This window comes from Salmo salar, chromosome 09 (assembly GCF_965601325.2).
Source record: "Salmo salar chromosome 09, fSalSal1, whole genome shotgun sequence".
NCBI classification, from domain to species: domain Eukaryota; kingdom Metazoa; phylum Chordata; class Actinopteri; order Salmoniformes; family Salmonidae; genus Salmo; species Salmo salar.
Window position 1 is genome coordinate 24,209,482 of NC_138299.1, and position 23,577 is coordinate 24,233,058.

The 23,577-nt window shown below is 42.0% G+C and overlaps 2 protein-coding genes across 5 annotated transcripts in view; one reads left to right on the plus strand and one right to left on the minus strand.

Annotated features, from left to right (window-relative positions):
- The window catches only part of LOC106611011 (uncharacterized), a 31,653-nt gene extending 17,630 nt beyond the window's left edge, over positions 1 to 14,023 (plus strand). For 2 of the 4 annotated variants that reach the window (XM_014210806.3, XM_014210808.3), the window contains 7 exons: positions 1,926 to 2,012; positions 3,742 to 3,868; positions 8,090 to 8,229; positions 9,957 to 10,132; positions 10,234 to 10,360; positions 11,551 to 11,577; positions 12,117 to 14,023. In XM_014210806.3, the coding sequence (XP_014066281.1) occupies positions 1,926 to 2,012; positions 3,742 to 3,868; positions 8,090 to 8,229; positions 9,957 to 10,132; positions 10,234 to 10,360; positions 11,551 to 11,577; positions 12,117 to 12,322 (890 nt within the window). In that variant the 3' untranslated portion in view covers positions 12,323 to 14,023. The remainder of the gene's footprint in view (positions 1 to 1,925; positions 2,013 to 3,741; positions 3,869 to 8,089; positions 8,230 to 9,956; positions 10,133 to 10,233; positions 10,361 to 11,550; positions 11,578 to 12,116) is intronic. The other 2 variants (XM_014210807.3, XM_082955670.1) reach the window with 1 other exon arrangement.
- A 307-nt stretch (positions 14,024 to 14,330) lies between these two features.
- On the minus strand, positions 14,331 to 17,518 carry LOC106611012 (transmembrane protein 179). Its single transcript, XM_014210810.3, has 4 exons — positions 17,093 to 17,518; positions 16,196 to 16,333; positions 16,036 to 16,114; positions 14,331 to 15,861 (listed from the first exon to the last, which is right to left on the minus strand). The coding sequence occupies exons 1-4, from the start codon at positions 17,392 to 17,394 to the stop codon at positions 15,679 to 15,681; spliced, it is 702 nt and encodes a 233-aa protein (XP_014066285.1). The 5' UTR covers positions 17,395 to 17,518; the 3' UTR covers positions 14,331 to 15,678.
- Positions 17,519 to 23,577: the final 6,059 nt, after the last annotated feature.

The following is a 23,577-nucleotide window of genomic DNA, read 5'->3' on the forward strand; positions in this document are numbered from 1 at the left end:
TTTTCATGGAAAACAAGGACATTTCTAAGTGACCCCAAACTTTTGAACGGTAGTGTATTTTGGAGAATTTAGTACAACATCCGGGAACTTTTGGCATACTAACAATATCTATACTATGACCAATAAACATCCTACATACTCAATTTATGTCATAAATAGTACCGTTAGTGCAGTTAGTATGAGTATTCGAAAACAGCTTTGATGTTTTTTTACTGTTGTATTACTCATTACTGTAGCCTATGACATTTCATAAACTGTAGTATCAATCCACAATGGACTAGGATGAGTATATTCTGTGCCCCCAGCCGAATTGGAGTTGATGACAATGCAAAGACAGAACTTGAAACAACGGCATGCAGTATTAAGCCATGAAACGCGTTGCAAAATGCATCATTCGAACTGTATTTCTATATTTTGAAAGTTATATATCTTAAACTTGATTACTGACATAATGTAAAAAATACCAAAATATATATTTTTTGCGTGGAGTTTTTAAACTACTTAAATTCAAACATTATGGGTTAAAATACACATATACACTGAGTGTACAAAACATTAGGAACTTTCCATGACAGACTGACCAGCTGAATCCAGGGGAAAACTATGATCCCTTATTGATGTCACTTGTTAAATCCACTTCAATCAGTCTAGAGATGAAGGTGAGGAAATCACGTTGCAAAGCACCATATGGTGACAAATTTTTTAAATATTCAAATAAGTTTTTAGACAATTATAACTCAAAGGAAGTAAATTGAAAGAGAAATGTACTCTTCTGGAGTTTATTGTTTATTCAAAACAACACGAAAAGTCTGAAATGGCAATTGGAGTTACATTTAAGCAACTCTCTGAGGGTTGGATATTTACTCCATTTAGTGAAGTTTTAAAACCCAAAAATATCAACACCATGACCAGAGTAGTTTTAACACAAAATGGGGGTGGGACCATATAAACTCCATTACATTTGACTCCATACGAGTTGAATTAACTCTTGAGATTTTACTGTGGAGTCATAAAAGTTAGCCTCTTTCCTTTCACATGGACAGTTATGATTGGGATTTATAGGCTACTGTCTTCATAGGCTACCATTTTGTTATGTTGTTGAAAGAGGAGGCTTACATGTGCCCTTAAAACTGGGCTCAAGGGAGTGGTGCAGGCAGAGGACTTTCTTAGTGACACCATGAGTGAGACCAGCTGCTGTGTTTTTCAGATCCAGGTCAAATCATTGGTTTGTTTTTCAGCTCTGACAGAGGTAGAAAGCTGTAAACCACATTCTGGTGGCCTGTATTCCCTGTATACGAGACATACTTTAAAAAAATGCTTTAATTTGTATCTGTGCTACTTTAACAGAAGTCAATAGGTCACACACAACAATTCAGAAATAGAACCAAGCAAAGGCTGGTCTCACGTGCAACAGAGAGCTCCTGCTTTTAAGTAGGCCGTTTATGCAGGGCTGTATGTCTGTGTTTATTTTAAGCACATTTTCCTTGCCAAGTGTAAATGGTGTTGACTTACAAAGGGATGCATTTATTTCAGCATGCAGAATGCCTTTGACAAAGTGAACAAACTCGGCTCCTGAGTCTATATTTAGGGAAAACACATATTTAGTGTGTTATTATGGAATCAGATACAAGAGACTCTGGCACATCAACAAACAAGAGACTGTCCAGATTATTATAGTTCAGGCCTTCACAGAGAATCTTGGAATCTATGATTACAGTTGCTTGTCTGTTTAGAATGTTGGAATCTATGATTACAGTTGCTTGTCTGTTTAGAATGTTGGTGATGAGCTTGTTACTTGCTGAGGTCACGTTCAGGAGCCATTAAAAACAACAACACATTGCAGTTGAGCCTGGCGACAGCACTGTTTCTGACTGCAACAACTGACTTAATCCCTGAGACAACTGATCCTTCACCTATATAAACAGACGGCAAGGCCCTGCAGTTCATTCAGGCTGAGAAGCTGTTCTATGAGGTTGCTCTGATCGAGCTCACTGCTGTTCAGGGGAGCACAGGCAAGTACATTTAGATCTATACCATGGGGGCATTAAGGGAGTATTATCACTATAACTTGGGGATTAGGGATTGTCGTAATGGTACCCAAGGAAATGCAATTGCTAGAAGCCAACTTTGCGGTATACAGTATGATATACAGTGGGGGGGGTTTACCTGCTTTTTGTTATATGCAAATCTGAATTGATACGAGTGAGCAATGTGTGATTCTGTACAATAGAGAAACAAACCTCCACCAGAGAGCCTGGCGTATTCCTTACAGCCCAACAGGCACCATGTGATTTATTTAACCTTGGTCCATCTTTATTTGCTGTAAACATAACATAGCTCTGAGACAGTGTTCAACTCAAGTGTCCAGTCATCGGTCACCTGCTGCCTCTCTGCAGATGTCTGCATTCATCTCTGTCTTTCTGTCGGTCTCTCTGTCTGTCTGCCGGGAGGCTGCTCTCTGTCTCTCTTTCTCTGCCTGTCTGACAGGAGGCTGCTCTAAGTTACTCTGCCAGGAGGCTGTTCTCTGTCTGTCTGCCGGGAGGCTGCTCTCTGTCTGTCTGCCGGGAAGCTGCTCTCTGTCTGTCTGCCGGGAGGCTGCTCTCTGTCTGTCTGCCGGGAGGCTGCTCTCTGTCTGTCTGCCGGGAGGCTGCTATCTGTCTGTCTGCCGGGAGGCTGCTGTCTGTCTGTCTGTCTGCCGGGAGGCTGTTCTCTGTCTGTCTGCCGGGAAGCTGCTCTCTGTCTGTCTGCCGGGAGGCTGTTCTCTGTCTGTCTGCCGGGAGGCTGCTCTCTGTCTGTCTGCCGGGAGGCTGCTCTCTGTCTGTCTGCCGGGAGGCTGCTATCTGTCTGTCTGCCGGGAGGCTGCTGTCTGTCTGTCTGCCCGGGAGGCTGCTGTCTGTCTGCTGGGAGGCAGATCTCTATCTGTCTGCCAGGAGGCTGCTGATGCTGCAGCAGCTCAGTGTTGCGTGGGCCGGAGATAGCAGGAGTTATGAGACAGACAGGGAAGACTAATGGCCATGCTAGGCATTATCTCATAAAGAGTTGTGTGGCGCCATGGAATACTGAGGCCCCTGATTCAGCACTGTGCCTGCTTCTCTGCTTCTGGCATCACAATCACTCCACCAACCTTCTGTCTCTCTCTCTTTTCAATCTCCTGTTCAAACCTTTGCCCATTTCCACATTCTCTCATTCTCCGTCAAATATATTGGACCTACCCTATTTCCAATTCTTTCTTTTACCTCATCCTGTTCAAAGTTTCCGTCTGCTTATTGCCATTTCTGAACCACTTTACTCTTCTGTTTACCTACCTGTTACATTAGGCTGTAAACGTTTCTATGTAGGCTAATCTCCACTCCCAACAGGGTCAGGTCAGTTGTGTATTTGCCTGTGTAAGCTGGTAGCTGTGTCACTGCTCTTGGGGGCGTGGTGAGTGTTCTGTTTTGACTCACAGTATCTTCTCCCTGCCCTCTTACCTCTGCTCCCCTGCTCACTATCCTGTTGGCTCCACTTTACCCTGCTGTTCAAACTCCACTCTCATCTCCACACTGCCAGCCCTGCCAGAGACCACATCGCCAGCCTTTTGGAATCTGTTTATTTGCCGTGGAGAGAGACAGAGACAGAGCGAGAGGGAGTTAGAGGGATAGAAAGAGAGAGAGGGATAGAGCGTGAGAAAGAGAAGGATACAGACAGACATTAGCGGGCAGCTGACTGCGTCTGATTACATGACCTGTGTGTGTGTAACAGGCCCCCAGGAGGAGGCTTTGCTGGGCTCGGCGGGGACAGGATGGGCGTCCTCAGAGGAGCTATCGGATCAGGCCTCCCAGGCACAGCACCTGGAGCAGCTAGCCCAGCTCTGCATCGTCAGTAAAAGGTACGTAGAGATGAATAACGTGAAAGGCTGTTTCCGCTGTGTGTAACAGTACTGTATGTAATTAAAAAGAGGCTAATTTATTATGTGTTCTGTGTGTCTAAAGGTTCTCTGGGCCCAGTGAACAAGTAGAACACAAAATGTCCTCACTTGCAATAAGGACAGTGTTGCTTAGTACTGTTGGTTTTCCTCTCATTAAAAAAGATGTCTAGCTGTTTCTGTTCTGCTGACCTTTCTGTACTTTTGTTGGTCTATACTGGGTTTCAAGTAAGGACGGGATGAACAAGTAGAGAATTATCTTGTTAAAATGCAGAAAACATTAGGAACTGCATTTTTTATATCGATAATGCAATCTTTAATATAATTGTTTTTATTTTTTATATCGCTAATTACATTTGTAATATCAATAATATAATTGCGTATATTAATAATTTTCCAATTCTGCATATATTAGTATACACCAGTGGTGGAAAAGTACCCAATTGTCATACTTGAGTAAAAGTAAAGATACCTTAATAGAAAATGACTTAAGTAAAAGTCACCCAATAAAATAATACTTGAGTAAAAGTCTAAAAGTATTTGGTTTTAAATATACTTAAGTATCAAAAGTAAGAGTAAATGTATGAATAATAAAAAAAATCCTTATGTTAAGCGAACTAGACGGTACAATTTCCTTGTTTTTTTACATTTACGGATAGCCAGGGGCACACGCCAACACTCAGATATCATTTAAAAACTAAGCATTTGTGTTTAGTGAGTCCGCCAGACCATAGGCAATACGGATGACCAGGGATGTTCTCTTGATAAGTGTGTGAATTGGACCCTTTTTATCCTGCTATGCATTCAAAACGTAACGAGTACTTTTGGGTTTCAGGGAAAACAAATGGAGTAAAAAGTACATTATTTTCTTTAGGAATGTAGTGAAGTCAAAGTAAAAGTTGTCAAAAATACAAACAGTAAAGTGAAGTACAGATACCCCAAAAAACTACTTAAGTAGTACTTTAAAGTATTTATGCTTAAGAACTTTATACCACTGGTATAAACTGAGTGTACAAAACATTAACAACACCTGCTCTTTCCATCACATACACTGACCAGGTGAATCCAGGTGAAAGCTATAATCCCTTATTGATGTCATCTATTAAATCCCCTTCAATCAAAGTAGATGAAGGGGATGAGACAGGTTCAAGAAGGATTTTTAAGCCCTGAAACAACTGAGACATGGATTGTATGTGTGTGCCATTCAGAGGGTGATTTAAGATTTAAGTGCCTTTCAACAGGGTATGGTAATAGGTGCCAGGCGCACCGGTTTGAGTCTGTCAAGAATGGTTGCTGCTGGGATTTTCACACTCAACCGTTTCCCGTGTGTCCACCATCCAAAGGACATTAAGCCAACTTGACACAACTGTGGGAAGCACTGGAGTCAATATGGGCCAGTATCCTTGTGGAGCACTTTGGACAACTTGCAGTGTCAATGCCCCGACGAATTGAGGCTGTTCTGAGGGCAAAAGAGGGTGCAACTCAATATTAGGAAGGTGCTTCTAATGTTTTGTCCACTCAGTATAGATGGTATAATATACAGTATTGACCAGGGGTATTCAACTATTACCCTACTAGGGCAGGAAACTGCTGGTTTTCTGTTATACCTGATAATTGCACCCACCTGGTGTCCCAGGCCTAAATCAGTCCCTAATTAGAGGGGAACAATAAATAAATGCAGTGGAACTGGCTTCGAGGTCCAGAGTTGAGTTTGAGGGGTATAGAGGCATAAAAAGGCTGTAGTTATATTTATGCTGTGTATTTTGATACTCAGTCTAGCTCTTTATACTTTTCAAAGGCTGTATATGAGAGTATAATTTCTTTAAAAGGTGATTAACAGTGATATTATTGTGCCAGAGGCTATCTCACAGAGACATTGTTTGCATTGTTTAAATAGAACATTTCTGAACTGTCTATGTGGTGGAACTGTCTCCAAAATTGTTAGCTTTTCTTTTCTTATTTCTAACAGAAATGTACTGTATTTAAACCATAGACTGTCTCACATCTTCAGTTGATTGAACTCAGTAACACATTGCCCCTCCCCCTGATTGTTAGTGAAAGACGGATTATATCTTTATAGTGCTTTGAACATATGTCATTAGGATGGACATTTCCTCATCCAATAAACAAGTGCAGGAATAAGTGTTTGCATCTGTGGCCCCCATGCAAAAACCACCGGGTTGATTTCACTTGTGGAGTTGGAGAAAAGGGCCACCATCTCTAACGTTACCGGAACACATGGATCTGGTCCTTGATGCAGGGGTACTCTGTTAGGCCACAAAGACAGAAACATCAACATTTATTTGCCCATGTTGTCATTGGTTGGAAGATTAAAGCATTAAGCCTGATTGTCTTGAGAGGGTGGAAGGGGGGGACAGGTGCATAGGGAGAGGGGTGTGATGGTTGGATAAGGTGAGGAAGCTGGTTAATCTTGAATGAGATTGTAGAGATTGTCTATGGCTGTACCCAGGGTCTTGGGTTTCTGGGCAAACAAGGACAAGAAGATTGTAGAGATTGTTTATGGCTGTACCCAGGGTCTTGGGTTTCTGGGCAAACAAGGACAAGCACTAGTTGGTTTCTGCTGTTTGACCTCATTCTTGTACTATACTTTTGGTTTTGGGTCTCCAGCACAATGGTCTCATAGACTAGACGTAAGATAGTAAATGTAAATGTAATATATTGTTATGATTGGTATGGTTACATAAGACAGATGATTACTTAAGGCAAAAACTAAAGTGGGTGGATTGGTCGGCGTATAACCCAAAGGTTGCGAGTTCGAATCTCATCAGGGACAACTTTAGCATTTTAGCCAATTAGCAACTTTTTTACAACTTACTACTTTTTAGCTATGTTGCAAGTACTTGTTACTTAACACTTAACCCTATTAGCTTACCCTACCCGTAAACCTAACCTTAACCCTTTAACCTAACTCCTAAACTTAAACCTAACTTTAACCCTAACCCCTAACCTTAACCCTATTAGCTAACCCTACCCGTAAACCTAAACTTAACCCTTTAACCTAACTCCTAAACTTAACCCTAACTTTAACCCTAACCCCTAACCTTAACCCTAATTAGCTAACCCTACCCATAAACCTAAACTTAACCCTTTAACCTAACTCCTAAACTTAACCCTAACTTTAACCCTAACCCCTAGACTAGCTAACGTCAGCCACCTAGCTAACGTCAGCCACCTAGCTAGAATTTGTGATCTAATAAGAGATAACTGGAAGAGATGGACAGGAACTTCTTTTGGACTAATATAACGGGCTGTTGTAGTTGCCAGCCCCCATCTTCTCTTGTGGTGCTTCCTGAATCTTTCAACGCTGTGGCAGGAAGTCCTTCGGCCGTTGAAAGGCTTCTCTGTACTTTGGCGATAGGATGTCCTCAAAGGACATTCTAAACAGTGCAAAAGGACACCTGGCCATGACTAATTGAAGGGAATAATGGTTTTGGAACAGCGATCCTGAAATCTGCCACACTAAACGGGGCTTGCTCTCATCTATGGCCACACATGAGGGTGATGAATGACCTTGTGGGGTGTTACCCGCGGGCAGATACAGATACAGATACAGAGAGCGTAGCAGAGTTGGAATCAAGAGCCATTCTATGCTCACCTAACTAAGTTCCAAAGGGGGATAGCCATGGAAGGGTGCAGAGTAAACCAACCTGTGGGGGCCATGGCATTTGTAATTCACCCTGGAGCCAGGATGAGGGCAGCCGCTTGGCGGTTGGCAGGTCCTAGACTATTCCACTGGCTTCATAAGGTTGGGTCTCTGGCCCTGAGCCCACAGCCCAGCCTCGTTGCTCCAAATCTAATCACAGCTCAGCCCACGTGTGTTTGGATTTGTCATGCTGCTCTGCTTCAAACACTGACATCGATCCTCACACCTGACAATGCAGCACATCCCACTAAGCTTGATTAAGGTCAACCATTGTTGTGCTCCCTGAAAGGACTTATTTATGGGATTAAATTAACCAAGGGTGTCAGACAATATATATTTCAGCCCGAAACCAAGCCCAGGTTGATTCTTTGGAATGACATGAACTGCTTTTTCTAGTTCAAGTATTATGAGCATACTGATACAAAAATAATCTACTGATACTACTGATACAAACTACTACTGATACAAAAAGAATCCATAAAATGTTACTTATCTATGTGTTCCTGTCCTTTGTCTTTCAGACCTCATCTTGCTTTAGAGTACAGTGGGAAAGCCACTAAGATCCATCAGAGGGCCTTTGGCAACGACCACCCCATCACAGACAGGAGTCTGGAGCTGCTGGCCACCGTCTACGCAGAGATCGGCAAGACAGAATACTCAGGTAAAAGCCATAGCCATGCTGAGTAAAGACAGAAAAGCCATAGACATTTTGAAATGGTCATGAGTGTGGCTGAGTGTGACAGCATGTACTGTACTGTCAGTATGACAGACAAGCCTTCCTTCCAGCACATATTTGATAGTTTGTGGTTAAAAATGGACACTATACACTGAGAGGTGATGTAGTGTAGACCTTGTCACCACGTTAACACAAAGCACTCTCCAGTGGCATGACAAGCCCAAGAACAACCACCTTGCTTCAGCTCACACACCGCACTGTAAGTGGCATACAGAATTCCAATTAACCTTCGTACTGTACGATGTCAGCTCAAGGAAATGTTAAATTAAATAACACACTCACAGAGCTGTTGGACATCAAAGTGGTTTTATATAGAGCTGAACATAAAATACTTTGACAGTTTGAGGCCACTGTAATGTTGCGCACATGCTTCGCTTGCATGAAGAGGAAGATGCATTTTCTATTATTTTCCAAAGTTGACATTTTTAGGGAAGAGAGGTCTGCATTGGGTAAAATGTGCCCTAGATGTTAAGATCAACTGCTGAGTCAGCTTTCACAGACTAGGGTGCTCAGTAAAGCAGGTTATGTAGAACCTGGGTTGCTAAGACAACAGTTCACATTGTACGTTGTTATTCATTCCGGTTGACCTTCTTGGCCATATCCTTGGTAAAATAGATTTGTAAATAAATACAGAGAACAGCTGAAGCAAGAACACAGCTTGTCTTTGCAATGTAATCCAGGTCACTGTCAGGGTACACATTTCATTCAAATGACTCTTTCTTTTCTCTCTGTGTAACCTTAACTTTAACCTTAACAAAGCGTGATTTCTCTGTGTAACCTTAACGTTAACCTTAACAAAGCGTGATTTCTCTGTGTAACCTTAACGTTAACCTTAACAAAGCGTGATTTCTCTGTGTAACCTTAACGTTAACCTTAACAAAGCGTGATTTCTTTGTGTAACCTTAACTTTAACCTTAACAAAGCGTGATTTCTCTGTGTAACCTTAACTTTAACCTTAACAAAGCGTGATTTCTCTGTGTAACCTTAACGTTAACCTTAACAAAGCGTGATTTCTCTGTGTAACCTTAACGTTAACCTTAACAAAGCGTGATTTCTCTGTGTAACCTTAACGTTAACCTTAACAAAGCGTGATTTCTCTGTATAACCTTAACGTTAACCTTAACAAAGCGTGATTTCTCTGTGTAACCTTAACAAAGCGTGATTTCTCTGTGTAAACATAACTTTAACCTTAACAAAGCGTGATTTCTCTGTGTAACCTTAACGTTAACCTTAACAAAGCGTGATTTCTCTGTGTAACCTTAACGTTAACCTTAACAAAGCATGATTTCTCTGTGTAACCTTAACGTTAACCTTAACAAAGCATGATTTCTCTGTGACTTAAAATCGCTGTCATGGAGTTGTCATTATGGGTGTGTGCTGCACGCCTCCTATAAATTCCTTTATTGATAGTTGGGCCGTCTACATGTTGCTTATTCATTCTATTGCACAGCTATCATAACACAAAGCTAGTGTATTGCTTTGTAGCTGTGTACATGGCCATGATGAAGTCAACACAGAAATGTTTGTTTTGTATTTTGAACTTTCATCTTCAGCTCCATCTACCCAGTATTTGTCTGCATGTTTACTTGTACCTTGACTACAGGTTCCATTGACAGTTAGAGACTAATGTTTACTCATGGTTAACTCCTTAGACTCCCTGGGCCAGTGTGTGTCAGTGCTGTCCAAGAGGTTTGCTGCTGCCGAGTCCTTCGGAGACAAACTCAACAATGGTCTTCCCCATTCCCACTCCCATTCCCATCGGGAGAAACACTCCGAGGTCTGGCACAGGAAAGACCCCAGTCCACAGGATGACACACCAAAACCGAAGGTGACACTCTTTTGTTAAGAATACCTTTTTTTCCAGTCAATGTACTTAAAACAGGTGTCCATTGTGTCCTCACTTCTAATGATATCTCATCCACTCCTCAGGTCACCAACGGTAAAATCCCTACGTCCATACTGAAGAGGTCTGGCTCAGGATCAGACTCGGAGCCCAGCCACAGACGGAAAGGCAAGCGACAGGTCCGCTTCCGGGAGCCTGAGACCACTGTGCATGGTGAGAGAGACAGCAGGATAAGAGATCAAATACCAAACATAGGGAGGCCATGAGGACAAGACCTGTCCTAACTTTAAAAGTCTGGGCCCATTCAGTGCATGTAACGAGCCGAGGAGAGATAAAGCGTGTGTGTCAGACTATAGCTGATGGAGAGGGTTACCCTCCGGTGCATTCTCACCTCTACCCAATCACTCTGACTTCTTTACTGCACTCGGAGGCCCTGGTCTGCAGAAACAAGAAACACATTTATCATTGGACTGACTCAGCTCTATTCCACTGGGTTTGGGGAGTTAAACACTCACTATAACAAAATGTATTGTCAGGCGTGTGCGTACTTGTGCTGAAGTCAGGTGCAGGAGAGCAGAGAATAGTGAACAGGCGCACACTTTATTTCGGCAGGAGAGAGATACAGACGAACGCAGCTGTGTCCAAAAACCTCCAGCCAACAAGGCAAAGTGTAAAAACGCGCAAAACAGTCACAATTTATCAACTGTATACAAACCGGCTTCGTGAAATAACACGGGAAAAATGCACGCAAGCCTAGTGCGTACAAAAACACGTAACACACAAACAATCTTACACAAAGACCTGAGGGGGAACAGAGGAATAAATACATGTAGTGTGATTGGGGAATGAAAACCAGGTGTGCAGGGAACAAGACAAAACAAATGGATAAATGAAAAATGGAGCGGCGATGGCTAGAAAGCCGGTGACGTCAAACGCCAAACGCCGCCCGAACAAGAAGAGGAGCCGACTTCGGCAGAAGTCGTGACATGTATAAAACAATGCTTAGTAATACATTGGTGAGATATACTGCTAAATCTACTGTTCTCCTCATTCTCTATGGGGCAATGTACCTCACAAAGGGGTCTGCATTGTTATGGCGTAGCTGTAAAAGAAAATGAACAAGATACAGTAAAATCCTGTGATTAGATCGTAAAACACTGTCCCTTGAGGATACTGTAGTATTTAATGCAATGCTGAATTTAGAAAATGAACAAACATGATCAAGTGATTTACACTTCATGATGAATTATGTATGCAAATCTGTGACACAGAGATAGCTAATTACGTGCAGCCATCCATTGTAGCTGTATGCCACCAGGCATGTGTGTACTGTGGCTGCAGCTAGATGTCTAGGTGCAATGTGAAGCTGTTATTTACTTGTTTATTATCTATCGGTTTCGCAGACGTTCCATACTATGACTGTTTAGTTGGTAAGTCTGTCTGAGAGTGGTCCCAATTATTAACTTACTAAGAGCATGAAGCAAGTGTCACCCTCACTGACTGGTCATTACTGACTTGTAACCCATTTATGGAATACTGTTGTGTGGTGATTCATGTGAAAATATGCCATCATAGACATTTTAATATTGTACTGTGATGCATGGGTTTTCCTCCCTCCAGTGAGTTCGTTTTGCATGGCCCGTTGCCCCAGGTGGGAGGAGTTTGCACATTAAGTGAAATCTTCACCCACCGGGGCACCGGACCATGCAAAATGAACTGGCCCATTTGTATCCACTGTTGATATTGCATATTCCAGTCCAGTATCTGGTGTGTGGAACTTTTTATCCAGTTAACAAAGAGCCATAACCAAAAACACAAAAAAGCAGGCCTCTAGCTACAATGGGTGGAAAAAATTAATTTTGGCATCAGGAAGATGCCAGGCCCCTCACACCTGAACGGGCAGACTGGATGAACCATTGAAATTCATAAATCATTCAACAGTTTGTTGTTGATCTCTTTTGGTTCACAGCCTATGACACGTCACCGCCACGCCCCCACCTGGCCCTGTTCACCTGCTTGTTCCTGCTGATGTCACTGCTGGGCGTGGTCATGTACAGCACGGACCGCCGGCGCCCACAGCGTGTGTGTGAGGAGCTGGAGGCCTCACTGGCTGTCTACCTGATACACATGAAACAGCTGCTGTGGGGCTGCTGGATCTGGCTAACCATGCAGTGACTGGGAGCCACCAAAGGGGGAGACGTGGAACACTGAATTCAATCTCTTCCTCACTACATGTCTCTTAAGGTGTCCTTACCCAGCTTGGTCCACGAGCACACCTCAGTCATACACACTGACTATCTATCTATGGTGTTGAGATGTGCACCCCTACTGCTATGCTCACACCCATATATGGAGAAATGGGTAATCTCAGAGATACAGTACGTATCCTCCATGCCTGTACACTGGTGGTGGGTATGCAGCCATGCTTGTTTTGTCGATAAGACGTTTTGCACATCAGCAATGTTGACGCTCACTGATTATGCTCACTTAATTGCTACAATCATTTACATTTTCCATTCTTGACGCAATCTATTGTATGTGAGTAAATGTTTAATGGAATGCAAAATCAATTGTATTTATTTTATTACAATACTACAGTATGTAATTTTGTGTACTTAAAAGATTACTACAGATATGAATGTGTATATACCGTATAGTAAGGACTATCACAATATTACGCCTTGTTATTGCACATAATTGAATGTAGAAAATGTGAAAACTGCTTTAAATTGGCAAAAAACACCCTTACTGTCTAAAATAAGGATTATGGATTGAGTCAAGCACAATGTGACCATTTCTGAAACAGACACAGGACTGCTTCAATTCACAATGCCAGGTTGATCTAGCAAATTGATTGACAAAGCCATCTTTCTTTTACAGCATAAATACTGTAGTCTGACCATTTTTAGGTCAGATAAATGTTGTGATCCCAGTTGGACAAAGATGACAACTTTAGCACAATAATATGAATGCTCTCTTTCCTGGGAATGTACTCAAATTCAATGAGTGATTATGATTTTGACAGTGTACCTCTTGGTAAATGCTAAAATGCCACAAGCAATATCCTCTATCCTCTAAATGTGATTTATTTCTTATATACTGCATATCTGCATCTACTCAAATATCCAATACTTTTGTTTTCTTTACAGTACATTTTGAAAGGGCTTTTGTTGCATTTCTATTTTTTGATTGATCCGATATTCAGGTATTAATCTTAATGTCAAATGCTTTTAAAGTTGTGGATTATTTGGGGATTGAAACATACTTTAAATTAGTGCAAATGTTTATGATGCAAAGTAAATAAAAGGAATGTACATTAACTGTACGGTCCAATGATCTAGGGTAAGATGCAGCAACATTATGCCACTAATTGAAGCATCACTGTGGGACCTTCATTAACTGGCACCATTCAAATATAGAGCATTTAGAAATTGAGTCTCTTCTTTAACTGTGTTGAGCTTTAAAGGGCAATGTGATGCTTATCAAATACATGTCAATCTGAGCAATAAAACACAAGACATTGTTTCCAATAATACATACTCTTTATACAGCTTTCAGGGAACACAACTATAGGAAAGAGTCAGTGTTGGAAAAAATCTGAGCAATACGATGCAACCAATGTCTGAATGGAAGAGATACTGAGACTGAAAGTTTTCTCTGCACTCTCAAGCGGAACTACTGTCATTAGCAACACAAATACCTAGCAAGTAAACATGGCCTGTATCTGCACATTTTGGTTAGTAGCTGCATTTCACTGCTGACAATCTGTATGTGGTCACTTTGAAAAAAGTGCCTTTTAGAAGGATTTCTTAGTTTCTATATTTTTTTATTTAATTGAATTATTTTAAATAAAACTGTCATTGCATACCAAAGTCAGTGAGGGTGGTGACTAGCTTTTTATAGTCTGACATGCTTTTTTGTGTGTGTGTGTGTGTGTGTGTGTGTGTGTGTGTGTGTGTGTGTGTGTGTGTGTGTGCGCGCGCGCATGCATGCGTTGGTGTGAGAGAGAGAGCATGCATGTGTGCAATAAAATGATGATCCATCTTTCCACGCCGCAGTCTACATTTCCTTACGCACAACAACACAGAACTAGCCTTGGATAATGTGTCATCCCGTCTATGTTAGACTTCTCACTCACTGTCCAAAGAAAAATGTTGTGTCAAGATTGTGTCAAATAACAAAGGAGGGGCCAGCCTGAGCTTTTATTATTATCAGGATGAACAGATTGACTGATTTAGCTACTTATGTGATTTTCAGGCATTTCATCCTGAGATCTGTTCCAGTCAGTTTAAGTTCATTGACAAAGTTCTTACAAAGTACACTTTTCATTTTTTTTTAAATACTGTTTGGTAATTGTAGATACTGCATAATAGACTGAAAATCACACATCATACTGTTGCTGCATGCATGCAAAGAATTCACACATTACTGAAAGCCTATCATGAATGTATTCGACTGTTACAAAATAATATATTGCCCAACACAAAACAATGTCAGCCTGCTCACACTGTCTATATTCACACAGTACATGCAAAAAATGAAAACAAATAAAATATGATCCATTTGAACCGTTCTTTAACCACCTTGTGTGAGTCATCATCTATGTGCAGCTAAATGGGAAATCACGGTAAAAACGAGTCTCAACGCACCATTTCTATCCTCATTAAATGGCCTTGATTTTCTGAGCTCATTGACGCTCCAGTGTGTGCCTTGAAGGGCAAGACATGTCAGCAGTAACTCATTATCAAATATAAATATAGCAAGTGGACAAATGGAATGAATCAGCTCCACAATACAGCCAGAATCTCTTTACCCTACAGTGCTTTACAGTCAACAGCAGCGTTTTCAATGGGAAAATCAGGAACCATATCTGAGGAGGAGTATGTCCAAGCAAGATATAACAATGCACTCTAATAACAGTTCATGGATTTCATTTGATTGTATATGCACTGAGTGTACAAAGCATTAACAACACCTGCTCTTACCAGGTGAATCCATCTGAAAGCTATGCTCCCTTATTGATTGATGTCACCTGTTAAATCCACTTCAATCAGTGTAGATGAAGGGGGGATATAGGTTAAAGAAGGATGTTTAAGCCTCGAGACATGGATTGTGTTTTGTGTGCCATTCAGAGGGTGAATGGGCAAGACAAAAGTTTTAAGTGCAGTATGGTAGTAGGTCTCAGGCGCCCCGGTTTGTATCAAGAACTGCAACGCTGCTGGGTTTTTCACACTCAACAGTTTCTTGTGTGTATCAAGAATGGTCCCCCATCAAATGGACATCCAGCCAACTTGACACAACTGTGGGAAGCATTGGAGTTAACATGGGCCAGCATCCATGTGGAATGCTTTTGACACCTTGTAGAGTCCATGCCCCAACGAATTGAGGCTGTCTGAGGGCAAAAAGGGGTGAAACTCAATATTAGGAAGGTGTTCCTAATGTTTTGTACACTCAGTGTAGATTGACAGGGACTGGCAGTTGGGGTAGGATAGGAGGATATGTGTCAGTAATGTGCACGTGCCCTCTTGGTGTTAGATCATGCCACTCTTAAACTGGTTGGCATCGGAGCCCCGGTGGGATGAGTGTCCCAGCAGCAGCTCCTTCTCGTGGATCAGACTGTCCAGAAGGTCCTCCTGGCGGTAGTTGTGGTAGACCTTGAGGAAGGCCATGACCGTGATGCCCAACCACGTCAGCCACGCTGCCCACAGACCAAACTGCACAGCAGAGACGGGGGGCAGGGGGGGGACGTTTAACAGACATTACATAGCCTCGCAGACTTAAACAAGCGCTGGGAGTTTCCAAGTTCATTGCAAATGTTTTAATAAGTCCCCGGTACAGTCTAAGATATCAACCCAGTGTATGACAATATACATCCGTCTGACCCTTACCTGGGCAATGGCAAACTGGTCATAAAACGAGGAGTTGTCCAATCCTAACTCCAGATCAGTGTCCTGCATGTCCTCACAGCTGAGATACAAGACAAAGTTAGTTTAGGAAAATAACTCTTCGGACTGTCCAAGAGCCATATGATGAGGTCATGAGCCTCACCTGCTGGGCATGCCCCCCCCCTCTGTGATGGCGTCACACCACAGGTTGAAGCCCACACTGATGATGGTGCTGGAGAGGAACACTGTGAACACCACCAGGGAGCTGATCAACAGATTCAGGAAGGCATTGAACAGGGAACTGCACTCAGAGACAGAGTGAAAGAGCAAGAGAGAAAGTGAGAGAGAGAATGTAAGACAGTTTCAATAATGTAATTGTTCTATCATTACCATCCCTGGCACATTTGCCTAATGTTGTATGTATTGGACTTGATTAGATGATAATTAATTTAACTGTGACTATGTTGCATTCTAATGGACGATATGACCAATAGAAAGAGATTGGTGGTGTACCTGTATGCCAATAATTAATGAATTCTTAGTTTTAGATAGATGTTTTTTAAGTGGATGGATAGATTAACCTATCCACCCTATGTCAGAATGAAACAACGACAGACTAATGAAAACCTCTGCATTGCACAGTGGCAAAACGGTTTTTATAAAGATTGCAAGCGTCTAATCATTATATAAGGCCTATCCATCAATGCAGTTTTTGTGATTGCACCTCTGTTGAAAGGCAGAAAATGGCATGTCTTCCCTCGGGCTGATTGAACATATTGATTAGGGAGCAAAACAGCGAGATGGGCAGATTTTGCCATAGCAAAAACATACGTTTACATTTTTTTAGGTCTAGATCTGTAGACCTCAGAAAAAGCAATTGAACGAACGGCTGTAATTAATGAAGAAGGATCACTGATCTTTCGTGTGTGGGAGTGGATGGGCATGGGCTACTTGAAACACATCCCATCTATTTTTCCCCATTTAAATAATTCAGATAGAATAAACACAAAGAAAACCTGCAAATCAAAACACAACAACCACAAGTGATTAGGACACTCACTCGTCGTGGCCTTTGAAAAGAAACAACAGCAGTCTCCATGACTGCACTGCGGACAGGATGAGAGATGCTATCCCGACAAAAGTGATGAAACTGCAGGAAGACTCCGGTCCCCACTCCTCAACGATAAAGCGCTGCTTTGAGACTGTGATGTTCTCATTCTGCCACATACCACGCGTGAAAAGCAAGCATTTTCCATGAAAGTCCTCCGTGTTTTCGGAGAGAGGCACTACGGCAATAAAACCAAACACAAACGCCAAAAAATAGAGGATGCATTGGGCGAAAATTAAATTATCAAGGGCCATTATTGCGTCTCCTTTCTCTTACTGCGTTCGTTGCATTGGCGATTGCGCAGTAGAGACATTTGAGCGTGGGCGCAGCGTCAGCATCATTCGTGCTGGAGCAGCAGGCTCAATGGGACCGATTCAGACAAAGCCTCGTTTACATTAACCATAAGCACTCCTCCTTTACATTGCACCGGTTGTCATTCATTTCAATGTGGACGCCGACAATGGAGTGGAATCGCAACGCCCCCTTGCGGTTGAAGGCTCTGTTGCGAGACATATACTTTATATTTTTCCAAACTTTGTGTTGTCTTCAGTCCAGCCAGAGGCTGCATTCCAAACACTTAAAAAACACACCCTCTCACCTCAGCCCTCAAATTAAGTGTACACTTCTGATGACGTATCATGACGTCTGACGAGTTGACACTTGCAAGGCAAGGGGTGAGGGAAGAATTAATTAATTTTAAATGGACCACTCTTGCCCGGAAATGTATCACTACTCGTTCATCCCACTGTTGTGTTTTCAGTCATCATGGAACTGTTGTGTGTGCCTTATATTCACTACAGTTAATTATGATTGCATTTCATGTTTTGGCTAGAAGACAACGCATCCACAGACATCGTATGTTAGCCATCCTACTAACGTTATATCGAAAATTACAATGTATAAGTGTGATGTCAGGGAAAGTAATGTGCACAAGCTAAAGTTTCCAAAAGATAACCAAACAAAAACATTACTTTTGATACGTGTTTGAGCCGTCCTGTGCATTACTAGCACAATTTCTAACTTATTTACATTCATTTTTACTTACACGTGTATGTTAACTTCTCCATATTAATGTAGGTTTTAAGTTTTGGCTGACTTTTCTTAGCGGATGTACAATCATCGCAAATTAAATTATGGGGTGTTTCAGGCCCCGGAGTGAACATAATTGTACACTCACAAACTCAATCAAAAATGAGGGCTGATGGGCTTACGTTGTCAACTTCCCTTGCATGGCTAATAATTTGGACCAACGACAAAGATGCCTGCGGGGATTCTCCCAAGGGCATAAGGTGGACGCAGCCAGAGTCTGGCAAAAAAACAGGAAGTTACCAAAATCACAGAAGAAGATGGCCTTATGGGATAGCTAGCAAGTTCTAAGCAAGTATCCATTCCTATAAGTGAGTACAAGTAATGTTAAATAACGTTAATACACATTGGCTGTTAAGCCAATTATATTAAATGACTGTTGCCTCCAGTATATGTTAATTGTGATGGTAATGACATTTGTTTTTGATGGTAACTATTAGGTGGAGGTCGCTAGCTACAATGTGGTATCTTCAACCTAGCCTAGCTGTCATAATAGTTGAAGCCGTGTTGAATGGACCAAACTGCAGGCGGAATGTGGATACTCATCTTTTAATGTAAAGAATAACAAATGAAAGCAAAGTATACACAGGAAAACAATAAACACGACACTCACGACAGTCTAACAGGCTTACTACAAACAAAAGGACTAGCAGTGTTAGCACAACCACCCACAAACCCAAGTGACAAACATACTCCTAAATATATGACTCCCAATCAGGAACAACGATCTCCAGCTGTTCCTGATCAGGAGTCACAAGACTAACACAGAAACAGACATACTAGCCACGTCCTGACCAAAATACTACACCACTACTCCCTCTGCTGGTCAGGACGTGACACTAGCTTTTAGCTAGCTGGCTGCTCTGCAAGCTAGCTTGACTTGCTATAAAGTTAGAGAAACAAGTTGATGAACAAGTAACTTAAAACCTGATTTATTATCATCTGAAACAATATGTTTCTCCTGTCTTGAATTGAAAAGGTAATATTTTGCAATCTCCCAAAATAAATGTGATCTCTGATGAGAGGCTCTAGTGATGCTACATTTGATGCTCGGAGGCATGCATAGAAATTGCTAAAGGCATCTACAGGGAATATGTAGACTGGGCCGACGGAGCGTAGTGCAGTGTTGCAATATCGTTTCTCATCATAAAAGAGGTGGCTCCTTGTAGTGGTCCAGTTGGAGTGAACCGTGCGCCAGGCTCCAGATTTAAACTGCTACTGTTACAATGCCTCCTAGTAGGAGGGAGGTGCAGGAATCAGGAGCAGGAGAGCAAGGAAGTTCAAGTGGCACAAACATTTATTATTGTAGTCCCGACTCAAATACAACATGAGGAAAAAACACGCAGAAAACGAAGTCGCCACACACAGGGAAACTAACTACACACGGAGGAGAAACCTCAACTCCTAAACAAAATCTCGAAAACGGTAAACACTACTGAATAAAACGAAAACCCTGTGGTGCGAACACACACCCCTAACGTAGAACACATACAAACAATCCCGCACAAAGACTAGCAGGCAGTGGGATGTAAATAAACCCACCGAAATCAACTAAATGAACACAGGTGTGAAAAAACAGACAGACACAAATGAAAATGAAAAATGGATTGGTGGCAGCTAGTAGGCCGGCGACGACGACCGCCGAGCACAGCCCGAACAGGGAGAGGAGCCACCTTCGGTGGAAGTCGTGACAGCTACTATATGGTCTGCATTCCATAATGATTCAAATAGGCTATATGTGACTTGTATCAGGAAACTAGGCATATGTCGTGCGTCACTACTTCATAGGAGAGCAATTTGAAAGTAAACTTACATTTTTTATCAAAATGCGTTTTTTGGCAGAAATGCCTTCTGGAACATGTGAAATTTTATGTGCCTTAATACTAAACTTCTATCCCATCTGTAAATGCGAATAAAATTGTTAAATTACAAGCCTAGTTGGTTTAGCCATGGAAAAAGGTAGGAACCTTCCCGCTAGCCATGATTGGCTGAGATAATGGATGGGCTGGACATGCCGAGAGATGAGTTCGGATTGGTCTGCCATGTAGCACGCTTTTGTCTATAATATGAACTGCTCAGTATGTGTAGGTAATCCTTTCTAACGCTGCATTTTTGAAAGATTTCACGTAGTAGAACTGCAAAAGTGTTGGTCTCCACTTTCTGGAGGACCGAGTTTTGAAATTTGAGTATGATAGCTAAGGAGATGGAGAAAATGCAGGTGTTTGATTGCAAATGTGTAGAGGGAATCGAAAAGAGAACACACAGAAGGTGATAGTATAAAACACCTGTCTCAGGATTACATTAATTAAGGGCAACCATGGCATTCGTGACAGAGAGGGAGAAGCATCCATCCATGTAAGATAGTCTAGCTAGCTACATTTTCAGATATTACACGTTTCTAATTTTGTCAGAAAGTCATTTTTATTTCAAGTTAAAGCATACTGTTAGCTGTCTAGGTAACGTTAGCTGGCTGGCTCACTAGCTATCATTACGTGTATGATCTATGTAGTAATATTATTCATATCTCAGAGCCATTTGCATTGCTAGTTATAGCCTAATGTTAGCTAGCTAGCTAACATTGAACCTGGTTGGTTAGCTGCCTGCAGATTCATGCAGGGTAGTAACGTTATGAGTTGGGATTATGGTTCATTGTTTAGCTAGCTAGCTATGTCTAAACAAAAGACTCAACTATCTATGGAAGTAACCATTTCAATAGAATGTTCTTGATGTCAACTGCGACAACTGTCGATAGACATAGCTGGTAAATTCGCTCTGGCTATCTACTTCTATTTCAGAGCACTCTCGTCTAAGTGTGCCAGAGCGTAGAATAACTGATGTATTTATGAACACTCAACACCCGTTGAATATGGCCGGTGTCAGTAAACGTTGGCAAAAAAGTTAAATTGTTGCCAGCAGCACAGTTGCAGTCACCAACACTCTGGATAACATAAAAACGACCTCAGATCTGCTAGGGTGAGTAAAATGGTCAGAGTGAGCTGTTCTCTCATTTGTGTCTGGAAGTAGATAGCAAGCTACAAACACACACAACCCTAGTATAAACCAGCTTCTAGTATTGAAATCTTTCCCATTGTTCCTTGAATGTAATGTATGATATACCATTTTGTACCTCTGAGTCTCTACTTTTATCCAATTTATAAAACACAATTTAAATGTTTTACATAAGATCGAATCGAGCCGGTCAACAATGGTGGCCATCAATGGTGGCCAAAGGAACAATGGTGGCCATCTTGAAGCATGTGGGGACAACAGACAAGGATAGGGATTGGTTGAATATGTCCGTAAACACACCAGCCAGCTGGTCTGCGCATACTCTGAAGACGCGGCTGGGGATGCCGTCTGGGCCGGTAGCCTTGCCAGGGTTAACACGTTTAAATGTTGTACTCACGTTGGCCACAGAGAAGGAGAGCCCACAGGCTTTGGTAGAGGGCCGTGTCAGTGGCTCTGTATTGTTCTCAAACCGAGCAAAGAAGTTGTTTAATTTGTCTGGGAGCAAGACGTCGATGTCCGCGACGGGGCTGGTTTTCTTTTTGTAATCCATGATTGACTGTAGACACTGCCACATACATCTCGTGTTTGAGCCGTTGAATTGCGACTCTACTTTGTCTCTATACCGACGCCTTGCTTGTTTGGTTGCCTTGCGGAGGGAATAGCTGCACTGTTTGTATTCGGTCATATTTCCGGTCGCCTTGCCATGATTAAAAGCGGTGGTTCGCGCTTTCAGTTTTGCGTGAATGCTGCCATCAATCCACGGTTTCTGGTTAGGGAAGGTTTTAATAGTCACAGAGGGTACGACATCTCCGATGCACTTGCTAATGAACTCGCTCACCGAGTCGGCGTATACATCAATGTTGTTGTCTGAGGCTATCCGGAACATATCCCAGTCCACGTGATTGAAGCAATCTTGAAGCGTGGAATCCGATTGGTCAGACCAGTGTTATATTGACCTGAGCATGGGCATTTCCTGTTTTAGTTTCTGTCTATAGGCTGGGAGCAACAAAATGGAGTCATGGTCAGACTTGCCAAAGGCAGGGCGGGGGAGGGCTTTGTATACATCACGGAAGTTCTAGTAGCAATGATCCAGAATACTACCAGCTTGTGTCGCTCATTTGATATGCTGATAGAATTTAGGAAGTATTGATCTTAGGTTAGCTTTGTTAAAATCCCCAGCTACAATAAATGCAGCCTCAGGATGTATGGTTTCCAGGTTACATAGAGTCCAGTGAAGTTCTTTCAGGGCCGACGAGGGATCTGCTTGTGGGGGTATACACGGCTGTGACTATAATTGAAGAGAATTCTCTTGGAAGATAATGCGGTCAGCATTTGATTGTAAGGAATTCTAGATCAGGTGAACAAAAGGACTTGAGTTCCTGTATGTTGTTGTGATTACACCATGAGTCGTTAATCATCAGGCATACACCCCCGCCCTTCTTCTTACCAGAGAGATGTTTGTTTCTGTCGGCGCGATGCGTGAAGAAACCGGGTGGCTGTACCGACTTTGACAACATATCCTGAGTGAGCCATGTTTCCGTGAAACAGAGAATGTTACAATCACTGATGTCTCTCTGGAAGGCAACTCGTGCCCTAATTTCGTCCACCTTGTTATCTAGAGATTAGACATTGGCGAGTAATTTGCTCGGAAGCAGTGGATTGTGTGCTCGCCTTCCGAGTCTAACCAGTAAGCCGCTCCGTCTGCCTCTCCTGCGGCAACCGCGTTGTTTTGGGTTGGCATCTGGGATAAGATCGCATGTCCAGGGTGGAGATCCGAACAAAGGATCCGCTTCAGGAAAGACATATTCCTGGTCGTAATGATGGTAAGTTAACATCGCTTTTATATCCAATAATTCTTCCCGGCTGTATGTAATAACACTTGAGATTTTCTGGGCTAACAATGTAAGAAATAATACATAAATAAACAAATAACTGTATAGTTTTCTAAGGACCTGAAATGAGGTGACCATCTCTGTCGGCGCCATTTTCATCCTCAAGGCACACCTGTTAATTGAAATGCATTCCAGGTGACTACCTCATGAAGCTGGTTGAGAGAATGCCAAGAGTGTGCAAAGCTATGAAGAATCTCAAATATAAAATATATTTAGATTTTTGTAACACTATTTTGGTTACCCAATGATTCCATATTTGTTATTTCATAGTTTTGATGTCTTCACTATTATTCTACAAGGTAGAAAATAGTACAAATAAAAAATAAAACTTGAATGAGTAGGTGTGTAGGGGGGAGATCAGCTTTAATATTGTAGATAGAAGCCACAATCTATCTGCATCATTTGCAATCCCTAATATATATTTTTTTGTAAATATTTACTGTATATTAT

Coding starts and splice junctions, on each gene's coding strand:
- LOC106611012 (XM_014210810.3), bottom strand. CDS start 17,394: ATGGCCCTTGATAATTTAATTTTCGCCCAATGCATCCTCTATTTTTTG. Junction 16,115..16,195: donor GGGGGGGGCATGCCCAGCAG/GTGAGGCTCATG, acceptor CTTGTATCTCAG/CTGTGAGGACATGCAGGACA. Junction 15,862..16,035: donor ACCAGTTTGCCATTGCCCAG/GTAAGGGTCAGA, acceptor TCTGCTGTGCAG/TTTGGTCTGTGGGCAGCGTG.